The sequence below is a fragment of the Mchenga conophoros genome, linkage group LG11, assembly GCF_057382185.1.
Source record: "Mchenga conophoros isolate Kocher_MC1m ecotype Shallow Benthic linkage group LG11, M_conophoros_male_GT1.1, whole genome shotgun sequence".
Lineage (NCBI taxonomy): Eukaryota > Metazoa > Chordata > Actinopteri > Cichliformes > Cichlidae > Mchenga > Mchenga conophoros.
In genome coordinates, this window is record NC_140536.1 from 30,389,617 (window position 1) to 30,401,442 (window position 11,826).

The 11,826-nt window shown below is 37.1% G+C and overlaps 1 protein-coding gene across 1 annotated transcript; it reads left to right on the forward strand.

Annotated features, from left to right (window-relative positions):
* Positions 1-870: 870 nt before the first annotated feature.
* zbtb32 (zinc finger and BTB domain containing 32) lies at positions 871-11,055 on the forward strand. The gene is made up of 5 exons (XM_085290381.1): positions 871-955; positions 3,868-4,919; positions 5,822-5,925; positions 7,517-7,681; positions 9,810-11,055. The coding sequence occupies exons 2-5, from the start codon at positions 3,898-3,900 to the stop codon at positions 10,037-10,039; spliced, it is 1,521 nt and encodes a 506-aa protein (XP_085146507.1). The 5' UTR covers positions 871-955; positions 3,868-3,897; the 3' UTR covers positions 10,040-11,055.
* Positions 11,056-11,826: the final 771 nt, after the last annotated feature.

An 11,826-nucleotide genomic window follows, 5' to 3' on the forward strand; every position in this document is an offset into this window, starting at 1 on the left:
GAAGAGCCCAAATTATACTGTATAACAAGAATTCTTTAAAAAGATGGCACATCTGCATGTTTTTCCTATCACATGATGTCTCCCCCTGAGCTGAACAAAAAAATGTAAAGAAACAACCTTTAAGTTTTAAAAATGTAGCAGAAAAAAAGAACTAGCTTAAAAATTAAAGCTAATTTAGGAATATGGCAAAACAAACCGTTAAATGCAAGCAAAGGCACAGAGTATACTCCACCATCACGGGCTGACAAACTGACCAGCTCGCTACAGTTGGCCTATTTTTACAGGTTGTCACGCCAACATCTGACATATTGAAAGGCCAAAGCAGATATTTCTATTTTCAGAGCGCAGCTTTTAGTAAAGCTCGGCCCTACATATCAGTACCACTGGGCTTTGGTCTGTATGTTTCCTGTCACAGATGACTGTCTTTGAAGTGGTTTTTGTCTCAGCAGAGAACAGTCTATTAATGTAGTGACCAGCAAATGAAGTAGGAGGAGAGGAAATCATGTACAACATGTACAGGTGTGCAACATTACCATTCAACCACTGTCCTCATTTTTCTCTCTCATTTTCAAAAAGGTTTTCATTGTTAATTTGGTTTGGTTTGTGTTTTGTATTCGACAACAATAGCTGTATGACACTTATACAAGAAGTAGAAATTATTCCTTATCAAAACTTCCTCCGTGGTTTGAGCAAAGCAAAATTTAACAAAGTACTGGTTTAGTTAACAGAAAGTCCCCATCTTTAATCACAAAAGGCAAGCCTTTTAGCACTGTAATCAGAGCACCAATCAGAGAGAGTTAACATGAAGAGGAGGGACTGAAGAGACAAAAGAGGAAACCACCCTGCCCCACAGTATAACCTGTGCCCTGACAGACATGTCACTTTAGAAGTCGCTTCACAGTCATGATGCGAGGTAGCTCATCGTTCGCCTTGGAGAATATTCACTAAACATCTGGTAAGTGCCTCATTCATGCAGCTTGTTGCTTCTTAGATTTCCAACACTTGAAACCACAAGAAGATGCACCTCAACATTTCTCATCTTTGCTCTTTTTAACTGTCTAATCTTTGATCTACTGTAAACACAACTTAGCACTGTGCTACTGATATGTTACCCGTTGAGGGTTTTATCAATTGGGTGTCAACTCTAGTGCTTTACGTGTGAGCTCTGGAAGGGTTTACTTTAACTACTTCTCTTGTCAAATGTGTAAGGCTTTACATTGACATTGATTATACTTTTACTAAAAGGAGATCAAACACCTGCTAACTATGGCACAACTCAGGTCTACATTGATCCGAGCAGCTGCAGTGGGAACAATATATTATACCAGGCAGTTTATGACAAATAAACAGTTAGATTAAGACAAATAGATTTAAACCAGGTAAGCGTGAACTTTGGGCACAGCATAAAATAACATTTATAGGCCAGCAGCTTCCAGGAGAGCACCTCTATATGCACTACAGTGAACAATCATAAATTATACAGTACTATTGGAATTACATAAATGTCACCAGAAAGTCAGCACAGTATTTGAAAACACATTATAATCACAGTTAAAATGAAAGTGCATGAATTGGCACATAATGCACTCTGAAAGACATCAATAATCCTGAAAGGCCTTTGCAAGTAAGACAAGAGCATCAATATACAGATGAAAGATTTGTTTATGACACATTTCTTTTCACATCTCACCAAAATCTCCTTGGATTTAAAATAATGTTAATTAAAAAATTTTTTCTAATGATTATAAATACATTATGTAATGTTAGTGTGTCCTTGCTCTGTTAGTCAGAGCAAGGACTAATAGACTCAAACACAGCTGTTATCCAACTGCAATAACACATCTGAATACTACAAAAAAATGTCCATCACGCCACTCTTGTGTTAATCTATGCACGGTCTGAAGCATGTGTGTGGGAATGTATGTGAATGTTTTACTGTTATATCTTATTAGTATTTTAAGTATTCTACCTATTTTATTTATTGAATTTTACTGTTTTATTTATATTTTGATATTGCTAGGGATGATGCAATGATCGGGGACCATTCTTAATTTCGTTGTTCTCATGACAATGACAATAAAGTTTCTGATTCTGATTCTGATCCACATGCTTAATTATATTGTCGTCACGACTGTGACAACTAATACGATAATGTTTTAATAATGACATTGGTATTTTATTATCATTATTGGCGCTGTTTTAACGTAAATGCAGGTCACTTAAAATGACTATGTGGAAAATGACGAAAATTGTACTCCAGAAATTTTAATTGTTCTGAAAAGAAAGTTACTTTATATGTAGCTTTGCAAAATCAAAGCATTATATGCGCGTATACTTAATATATCTTTATATTTGAAGCCGTAAATGCCATACTGGGAAATACGGGTCAACGCACTTTATATTCATCTATGCGGACGATACCCGTCACTAAACTGACATAAGCTTGATTTGCACACTGAATTCCCTACGTGCTTTCGACACTGTTTATGTAGAATTAAACATTTAATAATTGTCTTGACTTTAAAAAAACAAAAAACAAAACCGATAAATGCATGCTCAAATGAAAACTCAAGCTTGTCTTCAAGCCCAAGTACACAGAAGCACTAAGTAACTTTGTACTTTCGATAATGGCCTTGCGCCACTGTCACTTTCACTCTCACTGCTCCATGCTGTACCACTTACACCTACATATGAGACACAGCCAAATAATTGACAAATATAAAAACTAAAAATAATTTGAAATTAATTAAAGCAAGCTAAAACGCTTTTAAAAGGCTTTAAAGGATTAAATCGCTCATGTAAACTATTTTCGTGAATTTTTACGCAAGACAAAAGATTTTGATTGGTGCATCATTTATGCACATATTTTTTTTAAATTCCAGTAATGAGACAACTAAATGTCATTTTGTTTCACATTTACTTTTCATTTACAGTCACCATCGAGGTACGGGTATGGGTTTGCAATTGCGCAAAAAAAGACAACAAAAAAACCTTCTGAAATAGCTCACAGTACTTGTGACCTCTGCTTCAGAAACCGACCGCACACTGTATAATCATAAAGGTTCATTATAGACTTCAGACGGTGTGAAGATGACAAACTTTCAGGCATCCGGTAGTTTTAGCATACAGCCACAGCCTCTTCATCCATGTATTCTCAATATTAATGTTAAATTCCAAAAAAATACTTACATATTTACATATTCCACCCCTGCAATATCTTGCATCTGATGTTTACTGTACTCAAATATGGTCTTATTGTTGTTGATGTTCAAACTTTTTACTCATGTTTACGCGTGTACAGTCATTAGTCATGGTTTCATATACTGTTAGGGCTTTGTGGCTTTAGAGTGTGTATGTGAACTCTGAATATCAAAGCTTTCACATAAGAGTACATTTCCACACAGCAGCCAGGCATTCAAGCATGATAACAGACACAGTAGTGATTGAGGAAAGTTTTCTTGCAAATATGACTCTACAAAAAGATACAGGATTTTTTTAAAGAATACTTTTAAAAAACTGTTTTGAAAAGTCCCTGAAAATGAAATTGAGTTACACCGGTTCTTTGTAATTACACAAATAATAAATATCTTTGTAATAATCATGTTGGGTACATTCTGCCCCCTCAGCTTTCACTATAGGTAATGCTCTTTGGAAAGGGTGGAAAAAAACAGTGCAAACCACAGAGAAGTATATCTGTTAATCACAAGCCAATCTGTGCTGCTGTTTTTCAACCTGATTTTCCAACATACAATTTAGCATTTCTGGAAATGTCACATAGCAATGTGGCAAATAGATGGAACAAACTTTCAGATAGAGTGGGCATAATCTGATGGGATATCTCTTTTGGTTTTGGTTTTCTCTTCTCAGACTTTTGATTATACATCTACACCTTCAGACATGATCAGAATCAACAACACCCAATACTTCCACTTCCTGGAGCAGGCAGATGCCTTACGCCGCTCAGGGTCACTCTGTGATGCTATAATTTCGGTAAAGAGTCAAACTTTCAGGGCTCATCGTCTAGTACTAGCCTGTGCTAGCAGAACTTTAGCACAGCAGCTAGCCCGCGGAGACATAGACAGCCCTGTATGCTGCACTCTAGAGTATTTTTCACCTCACACCTTCCAGCAAGTTCTGGATTTCACCTACACGCAAGCTCTTGAGGTCTCTGTGGATGATCTGCAACTACTGTTGAAAGCTGCACAACTGCTGGAGATGCAGCCACTGGAGGATCAGTGCAGGAAGCAGCTGGACACTCTTGACTGCAGAGCAGAAAAGCAGGAAAAAAGAGACAAAACCACCGATGTCAAAGTAGAAAAGGAGACTCCAGAGGGACAAGATCAACATTCAAACGCAAGTCCATTTAATGAGGATAAACTGCTTAAGAGGTCCTTCCCTGGGAATGAGGCAGGCACTGCCATGGAAAACCTTTCACCCTCTACTCCTACTAAGACCTACAGCAGTCCATCACCCCCAAGAAAGAAGGCCAAACTGTCCCCTATTTCAGAGCCAATTCACAGCAGAAACAGTGCTGTTGCCAAGCCTGCTAGTAGCAATTCCTCTTTCTCTTATCCATGGACTTTCTCTACAAACATGTGGGACTCTGTGAGCACCTTGCGGCGAATAGCAGAAAACTATCCAAGCTTACTTGCAGCTCACCCTCTTCAGTCACCCAACCAGTCCTCTATACCCTACCCATACTCTCTCTCCAGTCCCCAAATGTTCCCCCTACTAAGTTCTCATTTTCAAACCCCAGGTCAGAACCCCATAATGGGCTACTCAGGCTTCCACCCCCGCTATGCACAAAACATTTACACTGGTCCAACTCGAATGGGAAACATAATCAAACAGAGCCTTTTAAAAAGAAAAAGATCTAGCCAGAAAGCATTTCCTGGGACTGTTCAACCTGGTGAACCAAGGTAAGACACAGTTCGGACATGATTTTGGAAACTTGGTTGTTTTTTTTTCTAGTCATTATCTCCAAATTTTTCCTCTAATAGAGTAATTTAGAATCCCCCGATTTGCTCAATTTTTCCTTTGTGACAGCTACCACACCTGACTCACTGCTTTTTGGGTAGATATGTGTTAACAAGCCTCCTGCATTTTCCAGCTACATCAGTTTCACCTGTTAACCCTTCCTTGCCAGTCCAGGTCTGTGAAATTCATTTTTGAGAAGTTATCATCCTAGCTTACACTGCGCAAAAGGGCTAAAAAAGATATATATATATGTATATATATATGTATATATATATTTTTATATATATATATATATATATATATATATATATATAGTAAGTTTCATTTATCATCAAAGTAATAACCCACTTCACCTTGTTTTGTTTTTATGTGATAATTTAGCGTATACACATTGCGCACTGTTCCTCACAGCAAAACCAAATAGAACATAACGGGGAGCCCCCTAAATTTCTCCCCTCCTTTGCAAATTCGAGAGTTTCCACACACTGAAATCTTCCTTTACTGTTTAGTCTGGTCTACCTCTTTTCAGTCTTTTCTTTAGCATTGAGCATGTACTAAACATATAAGTATATTGTGGTTGAAATTTGAGAGGAAGGAAGTTTTAAGTGTCTAAGGGACGTAATTTGTGATAACACGTAAAGCAGTAAAACGTATGCAGACTGACTTTTTTCCATGTGCCATTTTGAAGGTGTGCCTTAGAAGTCGGCACACAGAAACCTTTTTTTATATATATATATATATTTGTGGTTTGTGACTTTGGGAGACAAATGAAGGTTTACATTTTAAATTAAAGGTATAATTAGTACATTTGTTTTTTTGCAACTGTTAATTTGTGTGTCCTCAGTTACCCCGAAGTGTCCAAAACCAGCAAAGACAGAGGTCAAGACTGCCAACATTGCAGTCTACGCAATGATCCGGTGCTGCGGGAGTCAGTCTCCACACAGTTAGGTAATGATATGAGAAACACAAAACACACACTTTCAATAATCAAAACACGCTGAAGCTACATTATTATTGTAAAAGTGATCATCCTGTGTAAAAATGATAATTTTAACAAGATAAAAGTAAAAAGTTATTTTCATGACCCCTAACCTCTGCAGACTCCAGCTGTGTAGCAACGCAATGGAAAGTGATAAAAAGAGTTGTGGTTTTTGAAAGCAGGGTGCAGCAGGAGCAGTAGTGTGGTTACTAGATACAGCTAGATACATGCAGTACAGTATGTACTGCATCGCAACAGTGGTTTGTCCCATGCCAAAAAAGTCAAACATATTGATTTATTATGTCGTTCTAATATTCATTTCATCCACACAAAAATGAGTTACACCATCTGTGCGTCTGCATGTTTGTGGGTGAGTGTGTGCACACGAAAGTGTACAATCAGCCTGATAAATATTTTATCAGATGTTGAATATCTTTGCTCAATGCAACATTATAATCATGCTTAAACAGATTAGGCAATGGTAAAACTGTCTTACCAGCAGTTGCATCTTAAATAAAATTCAGAGTTTTCTTGCTGCTGCATAGAGTAAGGATAACAGTAAAACAATCTTTATTAGCATTATTATTTTGTAAAAGTCAACCGAGAAACACCCATATTATTTCTAGATCTTTACAAAACAGACGTGTTCAAACCTTATATGAGGTTAGGTATTTTTTAGCAAGAAGTGATATATTGGACAGGAAATGCACTAATGACAACAGGTCTCAGTAGCTTGTGTTTAGAGTGGTAAGTGTTCGATTGTTGTGGTTTATTCTTTCAATTTCCCCTACTACAGTACACCCCCTTCTCCTTTCAGCATCCTGTCTAAAACTATGAGGCCCATGTTTTTACTTGATAGACCCTAAAAAATATAAGGTAGTGTAAAGCTTCAGTGGTGCTACCTTAACCTCAAAAATCACACCTTTATAATTTTTAGAGGTGATATGCGTGCATAGTGACAGGAAGGTAAGCTTGTACCAACTGAATTTATTGTCTCGCAACAGGATGCTTAACAAAAATAGACGTGCCTTAGAAATGCAAGTGAAATGCTGTATGTCTAATGCTGTGCGACTAAAATCGGTTTTTAAAGGTCTGGCAAAAACTGTGGTTATTTATTTTGAAACAGCTGGTTGAGTTAGCAAGTCAGAGCAAGAGACTCTGCGAGCATGACTACTAACATCAGCTAAGGCGGGATTATCACTAACAGTTATCTGACAGTTATTTATCAAGAAATCGATTAACACACAATTTTGCAGAGCCAGCTGTGAACCCGTTAGATCTTCTCTTTTTTGCAAGATACAAACATGCCAGCATTAATCAAATTGTTTTCAAAATTATTTTCAGATACATTTCCTGGTTATCCACTACCTGATTGTTCAGCGTCGCAGCTCTACTATAGATTCAGCCACATTTATGCAATATCTTGTTGTTGTGTAGTTCCATTCCAGCAAGCAATGCAAGCAGCTTCTATCTGACAACATACAACTTACAACAGAAAAGGTCACCACAATATTCGCACCAAGATCTGTTTTTTATATTAAAATCTGATTGTTTTCAAAGGCAAAACCTGCACAGGATGTCGGTTGTGCGGACGAGGAGACGTTACACCGCATGAATCAGAGACCAGAGGAGACCACAGAGGAGAAAAACCCTATCAGTGCCAACATTGCCCTAAGAAGTTTAGTCTGAAACATCAGCTGGACACACACCACCGAGTACACACTGGTAAGCGCATCTCTTCAACAGCAGTGCATCAGCGTATCAGATTATTTACTTTTTTTTCAAAGATAGCTGTGAGAATTTTCGACTTATAGTGCAGCAAAGAATCCTCTGGCTTGACACTGATGGAAAATGATTACCCACAGCAATGACTAATAATTTAGGAAAAAAAAAAAAGAAATTAAATAAAATCTATAAACATAGGTCACAAGTGTTAACCTAGTTACAAAATGACGTCTGATAAATCTGCCCAGTATGTATTTACCAACTCTGACTTTGAAAAGCATGTTTAAAAATAACAACAGCAACAAAGGTCTGACGTTGTTTTAGTCAGTGGGACTTGGAAAATCATATCAGAGACAAGGCATGGCAGGCTACAGCCAAATTAAGGAATTTATGAATAACTGTCACAGTTATACCATTTTTAAGTATCCTCATTATAATAACTAAGAAGTTTTTGTGTTTTTCAGTACATTTAAAAAGTGTCTGCACTTTTTAAATGTACAACCGGGCCCATGTGCATTACTGCAGAACATCTTCGGTAGTAGAGAGTTTTCCACTCATTCTAATACTATGAAGTTAACCTTGCAGAATATGAAACTTGCAGACTTGAAACTTGCACGCAACAGAGAACCTAGTCAACAAAGGGCATCATGTCTGTATTTAACTGCAAAGCAATTCTATACATTGAGAAAATACTAAATAGTAAAGAAAATACATTTCCAAAACACTCCTTAAAGCTTTATTATTAAGATTACTTTGGAGACACTGACATTAGAAATATTCACCATGATGAATGTCTAGCATTTGCTCTGCATATTGGGTTTTTGGGAGTGTAGGATTCAGAAGCTTAAAGCAAAAGAAGAGAATTTAAAAATGATTTGCACTGATGGAAAGGACATGAGCTAATTTGCTTAAGTTGAGGTCTGTTTAGCTACAGAAATGGTAATGAACATGAGTCGGTCTTTCAGATAGGCCAGTGTGTTCTAGGATAGATCTGCTTCATAATAACATCTTTTAAGAGCAATTTTGATGTCTCACAAATCAACGAGTATCTGAAAGACTGAAAGAAGACACTAAAAAGAAATTCCCGGGTATATTACTTCATAAATAAGTCACTTCTTTTTCAGGCGTTCACACACTTAGATGTTTAAAAGCTCTTTGGAAAGGATTTTGTTTTAAACTTTTAACACTACCTGTTAAACCAGTAGACTTTTTTAATAAGCACAGATTTTGTCAGCACATTTTATTAATATGAAAATGTAAATTTTTTTTCTCAGAATGACTAAGCTGATATTTATCTATTTCATTTTGTGTTGCTTTGACCTACAATCAAATAGAAAAACCGACTTAGTGGAAAGCAGATGCAAGTGGTGCAAAGCTGGATGATTTGCATAAAAGTGCCCCAGTTTACTCTACTCATGTTTACTCATTTAAGAAGTGTGTCTGTTGAGAGCGAAAGAAAAATTGACCCAATAAACAGTTTTAGGATTTGACTAAATATTAAACATTGCATGTATACCAGAATTTATGCCAATCAGTAAATTTATATGTGCAACCAGAATAGAACCAATTCAGTATTCAAATTGTGAGATGTGTTCTCACGATCTATAGTACAGTCTCTTGGTCATGGCATTTAATAGTGATCAGGGGGGAATTTTTTTTTTACAGAAAATGATAATGGCACAGTAAAATTGACCTTTGACCTTACAGATATAAAATGTAATTTTACCCTAACAGACGTTTGTACAAAATATTTTATTTATCTGATGAATTCTTCAAGTAGGGCTAAAATAGGTACTTTGAGAGTTCACCGTGTGAAACTGACTTTGACAATCAAATTCATCAGTGCGTTCTTGATAACAAGTGAATGTTTGTGCAAATTATGAAGAAGGAAAAAAAATCCCTTGAGGCTTTCAAGGTCGTATGTAGCCTACATAAATACAGACAACCCAAAAAAACATAACCCCACATACTACATCTACTGGCACAGAGGCCCGTGCTAAATAGATTGTAAAACGCTGAAAATAAATATGTTTTAAACACCCTTTCTCAAGTGAGCGCTCCTCTCTTCCACCTCCTTTCTCTTCCTTCCTGTGCCCCCTACCCTGCTCTTTCTTCTCTCTGCTTCAAGGCGAAAAACCATTCGAGTGTCGCCTCTGTGGTCAACGTTCACGGGACTACTCGGCCATGATCAAGCACCTGCGGACTCACGGCGGGGCCGCACCGTACCAGTGCACAGTGTGCCTGGAGTTCTGCAGCAGCCTGGTCGCCATGCAAAGACACATCAAGAGCCACGCAGTGCAAGACTTCCCCCCTGACTGGAGCATCAACAGCACCTACCTGTATATCTCCCACATCTGAGCCACGCCTCACAATCCAACTGCCTCCATCGATGCGAAGTTCTCAAGAGTGTAGCTGTAATGTGCCCCTCTCAGCTATAATCATTACATAGCCTACACACAGCTAAGCATCAATTATATTTCTAAAGATAAAATTTAAAAAAAAAAGTATGTATGGTAATGTTTGAGAAATCTAGAGGGCCATTAAACACTTACCCCTAAGTGAAATGCAAGATTACAAACTGGAGTGTAGCAATAACTTGTATACAAACTGCAACTGTTCTGTATTCGCCGTCAAAACTACAGATCAGATCAATACAGCACTAATTTCCAGTGATATGTCAGAAAAAGATATTGAAAGTGTTTACCATGCATTAAAGCCACATCAACAGCTTATCCTCATCGAATGACGCAGGCATCTTCTCTCCGACTTTCATTATCACTTGACTGTTGTATACCGTAATCTTTGTGTGTCTGACTTAGGTTTACAGCACCCTCTTGAGGAGAACCACAGTAACATTATGACAAATTTCAACTGAAATATGCAACATAGTGTCCACATCTATCTTATTCTGGACAGAAAGAAAGGCGATTTCTCCAGAAACAATTAAGATGAGTTTAAGCTGTAGCAGTACTGGTGAGAGAACTGGCAGCAAAAATGTTAATATACAAAAAACAGTTTAAAGGAGGCTAAAATTTAGCAAAGATGATACCTGTCCTCTCATTAATAGTGACTAGTTAGCTTATATCATCAGTATTATCACAGAGCTTTTGCATCTATCCCAAGCTTGATAGTGAGAATAGTTGAGCGCTTTCTTTTCTTTATTTGGACGTGCTGTAGTAAAAGTCACTCAGAGGTAGGCCTGCCAACTTAAATACCTCCATAAAAGCTCCATACAAGGTTCAGGATTGAAATTATTACATACATATTATGTATGTTTGCACACTGCTTCCTGGAATGAGCTTTCAGTGAAACTCTTGGGTCTGTTTCCATCAAAATGTATTTGTTGATTTGTACAGCATTATCCTAAATGTGTATTAGCTGTGAAATAAATAAATAAACATTATTCATCTTTCACTCTAATTTTTTTTCATACAGATGTTGATGTAAATACACATAGATATAAACATAAAATGCAAAGTGCAAAATCTTTACATTAATTACACATAGCAAGTACCCTTATTTTTCACCTTATTTTTTAAAAATACATAAATACATGCGTTGACGTAAATACACATAGATATGAAGAAAAAAGGCAAAGTGCATATATATATGTGTGTGTGTGTGTGTGTGTGTGTGTGTGTGTGTGTGTGTGTGTGTGTGTGTGTGTGTGTATATATATATATACGTGTGAGTGAGAGTGTACATAGCTTTGAAGTCACTATAATAAGATGAGAGGTCCCATTAACTAAACACATCAGAATCTGAGAATTTGTGTCACATTATTTTATGATATAATGTGATTATATTATAGTATAATTTAGATATAATATATTTAAATGTTCAGTTAGCCATTAGAACCTCACACAGGATGCGTCCAATTGTGATCAATGCGGTGGTAGTACATGTTATAAAGACAAGCAGTTGTTTTCCTGGTCCCCTTTTCAAGGTTTGGTTCCAGTCGGTCTGTTTGGTATTGGTTAAAGTCAATATAATGGCCTTATAAGTCACATATTGTGTGTTTGTGTGGCGGTGTGTTCCGTGTCCTCTTATATTTAGTACATGTACGGTGCATCTCACAAAGGCTGTAATTCATCCAAAACAGCGGTGCAGCACCTCGCAGCAAAAAAAAAAAGATTACGTTTGTT